Source organism: Phragmites australis, chromosome 15 (assembly GCF_958298935.1).
Source record: "Phragmites australis chromosome 15, lpPhrAust1.1, whole genome shotgun sequence".
In the NCBI taxonomy this organism is placed as follows: Eukaryota; Viridiplantae; Streptophyta; class Magnoliopsida; order Poales; family Poaceae; genus Phragmites; species Phragmites australis.
The window spans coordinates 4,533,056-4,545,489 of record NC_084935.1 but is presented as its reverse complement, the minus strand read 5'-3'; the positions used below and the strand labels follow the sequence as shown (position 1 = coordinate 4,545,489).

Genomic DNA, 12,434 nt, shown 5'->3' with positions numbered 1-12,434 from the left:
AAACACTTGAGGTTGCATGCAATCAACTGGATGTGATTCGACAATATGGAGCTATATCTTGCTCGTTTGATATGTACTATGGTGCAACTTTCCTGAACAAATCCGAGTGAAAAGAATCTATTCTATCGGGTCATGATTGGGTTATAAATACTCTTAATAATCCAACATCTTGCTTCAACATATTTAGGATGAGTAGACCACTTTTTGATAGGCTACATGAATTACTTGTGTCATCATATGGCTTGAATACAACTGTGAAGATGAGTTCTATTGAATCTTTAGGCGTATTTTTATGGATGATTGGGGCTCCCCGATCATTTAAACAAGCTGAAAACATGTTCGAGAGGTTAACTGAAATAATTAGTAGGAAATTTCAAGAAATGTTGGATATTGTCTATCTCCTCTCAGCATATATTGTCAAACCAAGAGATCTAGAGTTCAGGACGGTGCATTCTAGATTACAAGGTGCTTGTTTTGCACCACAATTCAATAATATAGGTGCAATAGATGGGACACATATACCTGTTGTTGTGCCGTCGTCAAAGTTGGTTCAATATGTGGGACGCCATGGATATTCCACTCAAAATATTTTGGTTGTATGTGACTTTGACATGAGGTCCACCTTTGTTGTTGTGTGATGGTCATGATCGGTACATGATATGAGAGTGTTCAATGATGCTTTACGCAAATATGGCGATAAGGTCACATATCCCCAACTGGTATACTCATATATTGCCTTGTTATCTCAATTGTTTCATTATCATACCTTTTTTTCTCATATTCTACATTGTGTATATAGAAATTTTTTATCTTTTTGACTCGTGCTATCCTAACTGAGCGGGTTATCTAGCTCTGTATAAAGGGATAAAGTACTATTTATCATAGTTTCGACAAGGCCCACGACCAAGTGTCAAAAAGGAGGTATATAACCATTTGCATTCATCTCTGCGCAATGTGATTGAGTGGTCATTTGGTGTTTTGAAGATGAAATGGAGAATTTTATTGGACTTACCAAGTTATCCTATGATAAAGCAAAGAAAAATAATACTTGCATGTATGCCTTTTCATAACTTCATTCGAGATAGTGCTACGAGGGATGGAGATTTTGACATGTGTGATCAAGATAAAAATTACATACTAATACCCGAAGCATCTTCATCTAAAGGAAGTGGTGACAATGGTGAATTTAGCGATGAAGAGAGAGACATGAATATCTTCTGTGATAACCTTGCTAATGCTTTATTTGTTATGAGAGAGTAGGATGATTGTGAGAAGCTATTTATATGGATAAATACTCAAGTTATATGAATTATGTATCTCTTTAATTTAATTTATGCAATTTTGTATTTATGGATAAATATTCAATTTTGCATGAATTATGTATCTTTTAAGTTATCTGAATTTATGGACAAAATTGGTTTGCATGGGCCATTGGCATGCAAAGAGCATTGCATCAATTTTGCATGAATTATGTATCCGTTAAATTATCCGATCATGTAGACATCGAGTTTACATGAATTATGTATGTTTTCATTTTTATTTATGAATTTTCGTATTTAAAAATGAATCACAAGTCCAATCGAATGTTAACGTGTCACAAAAGAATAAACATGTCACCCAAATTAGCTGAGAGCATTACAGACTACTAACATACAAAAGCAGCAATCCACCCATACTAGAGTCCAAGTTGCCAAACATCTACTAGCTTTTACAATCCAAATTGTAACAATTCAACTTTTCACAATCCATAATCTACAATATACTTTTCACAATATTCAGCTGAAATAAACATACCTAAAAGGTGCAAGCTCATGAAAGACCACTAGCACAGCCAACTTATCTATTTTTTTTTTAATAATATTAGTTTTAATATATTGGATGAAATTTACGCCTACGAATTTTTAGAAAAACTTTTAGAAAAAAAATAGTCAAAATGCTTTGAGCAAAACTTTTGAGAAAAAGAATCATAAAAAGTTTTTTGAATAAATTTTTTCAAAAAATTCATAAAAAAGTTGTGCAAAATCTACTTTCTCAATCACTTTATTTATTTTTTGATTTATTTTGTTGAAAACTTATCTACAAAGTTTAGTGAAAATCTTTTGTGATTGTCGAAATTTGTGATGAAATTTTTGTTGAAAAGTTAGAGTGTAAATTTTGATCCAAAAGTGCTGGTGGCATGCACCCATGACCAAAATGCAACAACAATGAAAAGTAAGCGCACACTGAGGACATATTTGTTTCAGATTGTAAAAGCTGGATTGTGGTCACAATCTATAAGATGAAACAAACAGTTGGATTTGTTTTAGTTTGAGATTGTGAAAAACAGCTTATAAATTGTGGATTGTAAGAAGCTGAATTGTAAAATCTGGATTATGGATTGTTATAATTTGGTGGAAGGTGGATTGCTGGATTGTAACAATCTAGCTTTTACAACCAGCTGTTTGTTTTAGCTTTTGGATTGTGATTACAATCCAGCTGTTTATTTTAGCTTTTAGATTGTGATCACAATCTAGATTTTACAATTCGAAACAAACATGCCCATAATCTGCAAGCTGAAACAAACAGCTGGATTGTTACAATCCAGCTCTCACGTTGTAACAATGCAATATTCTGTCTTCCACCAGCTTTTACAATACACAATCCAGTTTTTTATAATCCAACTTTACAATTAGCTTCTTACAATTCACAATCAACAAACTATTTTTTATAATCTCCAACTGAAATAAACATGCCTAAAAAAACAAGAAGCAGGAACAACGCAATTACAAAAAAAATGGAATAGTAATGCTGTCAGAATGGTGCCCGTATTAGCATGGTCCGGTGGAGGTGCGTCTGATGGGAGCAGTGGCTCGATCTGAAGTGGACGGCGGGTTGGCCAACTGGAGGCTGGTCTTGGCTGGGCTTAGTTTGCCTTCGACGGAGCAAAGCATCTAGTAACAAGTTCACATTGCCTCTCTCAACTATTGCTCGAGTCTGTTTGTCCCTCTCGAACCGCAAAATCAGATATATTCCTCCTTCAAATATTTAAATCGGTGCAATTTACCTGCTTAACTAATTTTGATGCTCATTTCGTCCTATGTGGCAACAACTTAGCATGTTGACTTCGTGGATGGCCCAACTGACTTGGCAGTGATGAGTCCCGCACATCAGCCTAACAGAGAAAGGGAGAGGCACGCACACAGAGAGAGATAGCGACGGAGGGGTGCCAGCATAGTGCTACGGCGGCGACGCTCTCACCAAAGCTCGGCCAGAAATGGCGAAAAGGCGGCGGCCTCTAGTGCGTGCTAGGCATGGGGCACCTACGGGACATGGTGAGTGTGTTGGTAGGGTATGCGTTATCGGAAGACAGTCGAATCGCCGATGTGACCTCACCGGAGATGAAGCCGAAAGAGGTGCTCGGCGGGAATAGATCTCAGCTCGGTTTTAGCGGGGTTTTGCGTGATAGGGAGTAGCAATGGGTCGTTGTGGATGGTTTTGGGCACTTGACTCGGCTGGTGAAGCAACAGTGGCGCCTAGCAGCGATGAGCAGCGGTGGCAGAGAGGGAGGCTATGATGAGTGCTCGGCTCGAGCATGGAGAGGGTAAAAGAAGGGCCGGGGAGGAAAAATGGAGGATGACGGAGCTCACTGTGGGGTCGAACGGGACAGAGCACTACCACCGTTCTCGTCGATTTCCAGCTCTGGCCATCGTCCGTCCCGTCCGACCCCACGGTGAGCTCCGTCATCCTCCACTCTACCTCCCCTACCGCTTCTTTTACCCTCTCCATGCTCTAGCCGAGCCCTCACCGTAGCCTCTCCCTCCACCGCTGCTGCTCGTCGCCGCCAGCTGCCGCTGGCGCAGCTCAATGAACGAGGGCGTAAATTGGAGATGCGGCAAGCTAGATAGAGCCTAGGAGATGGTGGAGAAGAGGGGAATTGGAAGGATACCTTACCGACGAGAAGAAATAGAGCCCGGTGGTGATGGCGACCCGATTTGTGCATCTCGGCTTCGACCAAAATTGGGCTTGGTGAAGGGCAAAAACGGGACTAGTGAGTTACCAGGAGCATGGCAGTGTGCTCGGTTGGGGCAATAGAGCATCGGGGAGGTAGTGGCAATGGTGACCGAAGGTGGAGAAGAAGAAACAGGGGCGGAGGTTGTGGCAGATGGCGGGGAGCTTGGAGTCGATGGAGGCGTCGAGTGGGCCCATAAGGTGCGCGTCGCCCTCGCGGAGGGAGGGGAAGTTGAGGCAGACAGAGGTGTATGACGAGGTGGAGGGAGGCAGAGGCGGGAGCTGCGAGAAGGAGGTGGAGGTGCCTCTGTGGATCCACGCCGCCTCTGCTCTCTGGCTGCCAAGCTGATTTTGTGCCGTATTGTAGCTATCAAGTCACCCCAGAGCTTTGTCGTTGCCCGCTAACCGCTCTAACGCCCTTGCCCTCGCTCCCCAGTTGTCAGAGTGTCGTCGTTGTTGCAGTCCCGAGGTTGCCGCCACCCTCACTCGTTGACAGCCGCCTCGTCCCCTCTCTAACCTCCCTGTTGCTCGAGGTGAGATCTACGTCTAGCCCTAATGCTCCCCTGCCACTTGTTATCGAGTTCCGAGGCCATTGATGAGTTCTCCGCCCAACTCTGGCATCGTCGCCGCCATGCCCGAGCCCCTCCGTTGTCTCAATGGTCGTCATCAATCCAAGCCGTTAGATCAAAAACCCGTGACCAAGATTAGATCTAGAACTTACCTTTTCACCAACCATTCAGGAGCCACCACATGTCCTTCATAATTCCAGTCAGTCGGTTGCCTAGTCAGCATCCACCTCGATCCCACGTGCCTACCACGTGTCAGCCACCTCAGCCTCAGAACCTAGTTAGCATTACACAGTTGTCGTCACGTAGGATGAAACCATTATGAAAATTAGTTAAGAAGGTAAATTGCACCGATTTGAATAGTTGGAATTGAGATATCCGGTTTTACGATTCGGTATGAGAAACAAACAGACTCGAGCAATAATTGAGAGAGACAATATGTACCTTTTCCAAACATCTATGGTATGCATGGTGCGGCCTAGTTAAGAGTTCGACAGAAGCATTTGTTGGCGCAGGCTGGCCCAACTTACGTAAGCAGGCCAAGAGTCCGCTAATGGCTTGTCCATTGCTAGGTATTACCTGTGGACTTATGAATAGCTGTTCATCTATCCACCCGATGTAATCTCATCCGTTAATTTTTCTCACCTATCTTATTATTTTTTCACATATTTTACATAAATGAATATTTTTATAAGTCATGTATACTTAAGGTAGTGGAAATTTCGCTTTGGGTGTTACCGTCCCTGCGATTCGGGGAGCGAATCAGAGAAGCCTAGTGGACACGGTGGAACCAAACCTAGAATTTCTGTACTCAAACCACACACTCCTTTTTACGGCGAACCTGAACCCACACTTTGGGACGAGGAGTCAACAGAAATATACACACGAACGATACACCATGTGACAATAGCTGCAATCGAATCCCAACTAGTATGCATACATTGCACATTTGCACGTACTACACATCTCTAGAGCTCTCCCAATCGCTTGGCGCATTCGACGCTGCAGTCCAACGTCTCCTCCACTCCGTACCTGTACCTGAACCCCAAGTCCTCGAGCCTGTTTGTGTCAGCCTTCACCCTGACCCCCTCCCCTGTCACCCTGTAAAGCAAACAGATCACCACACAAGATCAATCAGTAATCATACATTCGCAACAGCAGAATTAAACGGCACAAAATAATCAATCAAGGACACCCGGTCACGTACTCCTTGAGCAGTATCTTGCGCTCGGGGTACTTGCCGGCGAAGCGGTCGACGAAGTCCTGCATGTTGGGGTACCCGGCCGCGCAGAGGAAGCGGCCGGCCATGGACGGCTGCTCCATGCAGAAGACGTGCGCCTCGCAGACGTCCTCCACGTGCGCCAGTGGCACGGACCCCAGCAGCGCCTGCAAGAACAGGAGGGAGTTGTGGTGGATCTCGCTGCCCGTCAGCGTTGCCACAATCACGGGGATGCTGCTCCACAGGTACGGCTGGATGGTGTCGCCGCCGACGAGCGCGCACGCCAGCGTGACCACCTCGAACGCCCGGGACTCGCGCTCGTTGTACCGCAGCAGCTCCTTCTCCGACAGCGTCTTGGACCACGCATAAGCCTGTGCGCGTGTCGTTCAAGTTGATCATCGATCAGCGCCATTGCTATCGATCGACGACGACGATGGGTTCGTGAACTTTCGAGGAAATGCATGCTTACGTCCAGGTGAATGTTGCTGAATCCGTAGGAGAGGCCGAGCGGAGTCCAGCACGACTCGTTGATGAACTCCTTGAACCCGCTGCCGTCCTCCTTCAGCGGTGAGGCGGCCGTGACCGAGGCCGTGTGGATGACGCGCCTCACCGTCCCGGACCGCTCGCACTGCTTCAGGATGATGCGCGCCGCGTCCACCGCTGCTTCGGTGCTGTTCTTGTACTGCGAAAAAAAAACATGCGAATTACATCGATCTTCAGACCAAGTAATCTACGTTGTAGCGTGGACTTATGAAACTCTACTGTTTAGGACCCTCAATGACTCTATCCGAGAAAATCAGCTAGGAAAAAAGTAGGAAATTTAGATTGAGACTCTCACAACAAGCTGCAGTCGTATGCCTAAACAATTATGCAACTGCTGAAGCTCACACTCAACGTGACAAACGTGAGGTTGTGTCAACGAAAATTTCCCGCTAAAAACTGTAGAACGAGAGAGAGAGAGGGAGGGAGAGAGGGAGCGAGAGAGAGTTCAGATGCAATGCTCAACGTTTTCTATTGATACTCTTGGTAATCTATACATGTACAAGAGTTAGTGCTGCCAACAAACTCCTAACAGAAAGCAGTAGTGGAGCTTGAGACCGGGCACGAGAGTACAGTTGGGCTCTGGCGAGTGGCGACTGGCGACACACTAGCATTTTTGTCACACCAAAGTTCTTAGCATAACTTCTCAACTGACGTGACAATGCCTTTACAAATGGGCCAGCGTGACAACCTGAGTCATATCAAACATTAAGTGTCAGATAAACAGTCCCTACTAATATTTTAATTTTTCTACTTCCCTCTTTCTCTATTTGAACAATAGAGTTGTCATACTCTAAAATTCACGAAATATTTTCTATAAATCCGATAATTTATGATGAATCCATTTTAAAAGGATTCATCTGAATACCCCATGTAGGTTTCAAAATAAAAAAACTCTAAAGAGGCTATTTTCAGAATTTCTAACAATTTTTAAGGCCTCAAAGGAATTCCAAAAAATCTAGAAAAATTCACTAATATTCCTCTCATGTGGCGTAATAATTTCTAAAATTATTTTCAACCCTAAGTTACTTGGTGAAAAAATGAGTTCATTTGCAATGCTCTATTGATATGGATTTTTATCATCTTGTGTGATATTCTCTTTTTAATTCAATTTAAAATGATAAAAATAAAAATTACATAAATAATCTTGTATTCGTTTAACCATTATTTCATGACGTATGATCAACCAGCAAGAATAACTAGCTGCAAACAGCCAAGATAATAGTGCAACTTGACAAATATACTCAAAGCCAACCATCGTCTCTATACGGCAACCAGAATTAAGGATTCGCTCAACTACATTCTAAGTTATCAACCAATATAACATGCAATCAAACGGAGCAGGAGCACCAATTGGGAGTCATCGAACGACTGCTTCTGTAATCTCACGAAGAAAATCACAAGAGCAAAGAGGTAGATATCACTATCTGAGATTTACTAACACATAGCTAAACAAAAGGAGTTCATATTTCTAAATATCAAAAGTTGACTTTTGAGAACATGTCCACGACCCCACACTTAAAGCACCAAATTCCATTGCTTCTAACAGTAGAACCAACTGAGGCATTTGTTGATGCTATAGGTTTGTTCTTATGACTTGGAGTAGATACTTCCTTTCTCAAGCTTTCCATTTTTTTTACAGCAACTTCCTTTGTCTTTTTTTTTACACTTTTTTTAATTATAACATAACAAAACCAGATATATGAATAGCACAATTAGAAGATAAAACCCAACATAACCGGCAGCTACAACTTGATGGGATCAAAGTTTTCGCAAAGGATGACTTGGGCTATGACATTTTTTGGGTGGGATTTTCACTTATAGATATGAAATGACACAAGAATATAGAGCGGCACAAATGATACTCAAAGTATGGATGATCAGCGACTAAAACAAAGACTCTAATGAACAGAAACTTAACCAAACTCACTAAAATAAAAGATACAAACAAAGGGCTTTGGCAAAAAAAAGTTTTGGCTTTTTAGTAGATTGAAAGTGCATCTAGACCCCCTAAGTGGGTTTTGTCTTATTGATGACAAAACGATTAATGATCTAATATATTTATCTAAGTCATGAACATATCTTAGTCTAAATTGAGAAGACATATGACGATTGACGCCCTTCGAAAAGAAAAGAGAAGCAACAAGGAGTACTCAATAGGATTTAAATTCTTTTATTTTTAAAATTGAGTCTAAGATAGCCGTTCTATTAAGAGGGTTGCATTTGATTGCTTGTTTAGTGTCTCAATGCTCAAGATATCCTTTAGAACCAATAAGTTGAGAGACACACTCACCCACGGACACCGGGTTATTTAACAAAAGTTCACTGAGTCCGGAGTCTCCGGTGTTCACCGGATACTCCGATACTCAGTATTTAGTCTGGAGTCTCCGAGTCAGACTCCGGCAGAGAGTGCTCGGTTCCGTTTTATTTTTAATTGTCCGGAGTCTCCGGTGAGGGTGCTGATTTTATAGGTGGTTGTGGTAACTTACTAGAGTTGGAGGAGGTGAGGATTTCACTGGGGGTGGAGGCAAGCTTACTGGTGCGAGCGGTGGAGGAGACTTGACTGGCAGCGGAGGCAAGCCAACGGGAACAAGTGGTGGAGGGATTCATTAGTTGGGGTGGCGAGCTCACTGCTAGTGGTGGAGGTGATTTTACTGGTGGTGGTGGGGAGATCACGGGTGCTGGTGGTGGAGGAGATTTCTCCAGTGATGGTGGCGAACTTACAGGTGCTAGTGACAGTGGGGACTTCATCGGCAGTGGAGGTGAGCTCACTGGTGGTGGTGGTGGTGGTGGTGCAGGGCGTGGGGTGCGGTGAAGGCCAGGTAGAGATCCAACGGCGAGAGAGGATAAAAGAGGGAGGGGATGACAGTAGAGAGAAAGGATAAGGGAGACGGGTGGGCATGAGGTTTGATCAGATCGAACTTAGATTTTATAGGCCAGGATGAGTGAGCGGAAGTGATGATTAAATTGGATTTAATGCCAAATTCAAGTTCGGCTCTGGGTTCATTGTCGATTCATAACAAAAACCGACAATGATAGTATCACTACTTATTTTTGTTATAAACTGACAATGATAATACCATATTATTACCGGTTGTTTTCTAAAACCGGAAGTGGTATTTTTTTCTTACAAACCGGCAATGAAAAACATATCACTATCGGTTTTAATTGATCCGGCAAAAAATAGTATTTCTGTAGTAGTGGAGATACTCCCTATAGTCACAAATAAGTATGTTTTGAACATCAGCATTGTCCACAAAATACATCTTTGGCTACTACTTTTTGGTATAATATGTTTATAGAATATAGTAAAAGTATACTGTTAAAGCAAGAATATGTCTTGCGCGAACAAGTGCGACGAGAGTACACTCATAGGAGTGTGCTTAAGCTTGGAGAAGAAGTGAAGAGAGAGAAACATCAGATATGTGATGGTAAAAAAGGATTGGTCCTTTGGTCTTGGTCAAAGGTCTGTATTTATAGCACTAGCAGGATGTGAAAATGTCCAAGTATATCCCTACGGTGATGGCGGTATAAATATCGCACGACCTAGAATCGGCCGGATCGCACGGTACGGGTCTAGGTGGGATGAACTTGCTCCTAATCAGAAGATATTCTCTATTACGACGATACAACAGTGCAAGTGGTCGGGAACTGGTGCACAACCGATCACTTATCGCGGCGCCACACTACCAAGATATCAGGACAACCTTCACTTACACTGGGGATGTTAGGATGCCCTCCACTTGTATTGCATTAAATGTATATCACTTTCTTGTAGGTGGAGGATGGTTGGTAGGTCCTCTCTAGTTGATCTTTCTCCTAGGTCAGATGGCTCTCCTCGAGAGTTCGGAAAGCCTACACAGACTTCGGAAGGCAAGGGTTCTAGAGACTGTGGCTTTGGAAGGTTAGGGCTTTAGAGGCTAGGGCTCCGGAAGGTCCTAGAGCCTGGTGATTCGCACAGCCTCTAGGGACCTATTTTATCCGCAAACGTGGTCCTTCGGGGCCAGGAGCGGCGGAGGTCCTAAATAACAACCCCTAACATATACTATTATGAAACTACTTTTCTTAATAAATCTATCTGCATCATTTTCAAATATTCAAACTCAATATATAAATAATAGTTTATAGTCAAAGTTTGAAAATGTTAACTACTACTCCCTACTGTCATATAAATATTTATCGCTTTGATCAAGATCTGGTCAAACTTTTAAAACTCTGATCGTCAATAGTTTCTAGAATATTTAGTTTGAAAACATAAAAATCATATGTGTAGATATATCTTGAAAAATATTTTTATAGTATTATATTGTTATTAAATATTATAAATATATTATAATAAAAAACAATAGTTAAAGTTACATATAAAGATTGTGAACAAAATAAAAACAATAAGTATTTATGATGAATGGAGTACTATGCAATGCACGCTTAGCCACGTCGCTCAGTTTCTTGATCCAGTAGGAATCAAAGGTTGGTGTCGGTCAGTATTGGAAGAAGTTTACTCCCTTTTCCATCCCGTCCACCCGAGATGTGGTGAGGCTTCTGCTAAGAATTTTTTAGATAAAGAAATAGAATTATCCCAAATCCTGCATATTAATAGATGCACGTAGCCGAATCTTGTACTAAAGATGGATTAATTCATCTTGGTGTCATAAAATATATATCCATGCTCTGCACGAGAACGACGAACGACGACGGTCTAGAGATGAACAGTATTTTAAGCGTGGAAGGTGGAATTGACGACACCATGTTCAATTCGTCTGAAGGGTAAGCGAAAGCAAGGGCGAGTTTGTAATTGAACTGCAAATTAGGTAGCCCAAGCACAGCGATGAGTTCACAAAGACAAATGGAAGGCAACGAGGACACACGCACCAGAATCCAGAGCGGGTGACTGCAGGCTTGCAGCAGCTAGCCGCCTCGTGGCGATGGCGCAAATTAGGGAGCCGCTCACATGTTAGAACCGCTTCCATGCATAGTTTACTCTAAAACAGCGCCCCCCCCCCCCCCTGTTGACCGGATGCTGTGAAGTAAATCTGAGACTGAAGAACGAACGAGGGGTTGAGCAGTACGACCGCCCCGGGTTCTAAAATTCAAAGGTTTCATATGTATATATATATTGTGTATATTGGTTCAAAAGTTAAAAAAAAATAGATCTGAGCGATTTATATTTAATAATAGAGCTTTATTTTTAATCTCATCTCAGACCACCGAAATATTAGAACCGAGCCTGCTTTAGCGGTAGAACTTGTCGGGACCTGTGCGTACCTTGGTGCTGGTATGGTCGTGCATCAGCGGCGTGGCGACGAGGAAGACGAACTCGCACCCCGCGATGGCCGGCTCGAAGGTGTCGGCGTCGTAGATATCCGCCTCGAACAGCGTCAGCCGCTCCGCCGCGCCGGGGAGCGCCCGGAGCAGCGCCGCCTTCTTCTCGTCCCCTGTCGATTACGCCACGCCCACCGAACCACGCATCAGCATGCAGTCGTCGTTGCAGGTGTAGCGCAGAGAGTGAGCAGACCACAGGCACGTACCGAGGTTCCTCAAGGTGGCGTGGACGACGCAGCCTCTGTCGAGGAGCTTCCTGACGAGCCAGCTCCCAATGTAGCCGCCGCCGCCGGTGACGCACACCTTGCTCATTGTCTCCCCTCCGTTTCTCCCCCTCCTTTCCCTCCCTTCTTGTCAACCGCGCACAGTTCCTGATGTCCGCTCAGCCGCGCTTTAAATAGCGAAAAGCATATGTATACACGTGGAGGAGAGCCCATGTGTACAATGTTATCGTCAACAATAGAGTCAATTTGCTAGTTGTAAGGTTGTGATAGATGAAAGAAAGAATTAGTATCAAATGTAGCCTATGCGAGAGGTTATAGAAGTTTAGTGTCATTTTACTACCAGAGCTTGAGATTGACCAATATATAAATCTAGGTGTTCCAATATCATCAACCTCGGATTAACCTTTTACACGAATCCAAAACAAAAACGTAAACATATTGGTGAAAGTATGGGGTCCAGCAAGCGTGTAGCTAGCTGATTTCTCTAGCTGATCTCTTGCTTTTATTTTTCTGCACGCACACTAGAATACTATCTGCAAATGGCCTTGTCATAAGTAAATAACTCCTCCTAATCCC

The 12,434-nt window shown here is 43.3% G+C and overlaps 1 protein-coding gene across 1 annotated transcript; it reads right to left on the bottom strand.

Moving 5' to 3' along the window:
- Window positions 1-5,415: 5,415 nt before the first annotated feature.
- Window positions 5,416-12,004, bottom strand: LOC133891938 (NADPH HC-toxin reductase 1-like). The gene is made up of 5 exons (XM_062332655.1): window positions 11,841-12,004; window positions 11,578-11,747; window positions 6,242-6,454; window positions 5,761-6,143; window positions 5,416-5,654 (listed from the first exon to the last, which is right to left on the bottom strand). Exons 1-5 carry the CDS (start codon window positions 11,944-11,946, stop codon window positions 5,522-5,524), a joined length of 1,005 nt encoding a protein of 334 aa, XP_062188639.1. The 5' UTR covers window positions 11,947-12,004; the 3' UTR covers window positions 5,416-5,521.
- Between the last annotated feature and the right edge of the window lie 430 nt (window positions 12,005-12,434).

What these genes read in the sequence shown, in the direction of transcription:
- LOC133891938 (XM_062332655.1), bottom strand. Translation starts at nt 11,946, where the DNA reads ATGAGCAAGGTGTGCGTCACCGGCGGCGGCGGCTACATTGGGAGCTGG. An exon ending in TCAGCAACATTCACCTGGAC is followed by an intron (nt 6,144 to 6,241) that starts GTAAGCATGCAT and finishes ACACGCGCACAG; the next exon opens with GCTTATGCGTGGTCCAAGAC. An exon ending in CGCAAGATACTGCTCAAGGA is followed by an intron (nt 5,655 to 5,760) that starts GTACGTGACCGG and finishes TTTGCTTTACAG; the next exon opens with GGTGACAGGGGAGGGGGTCA.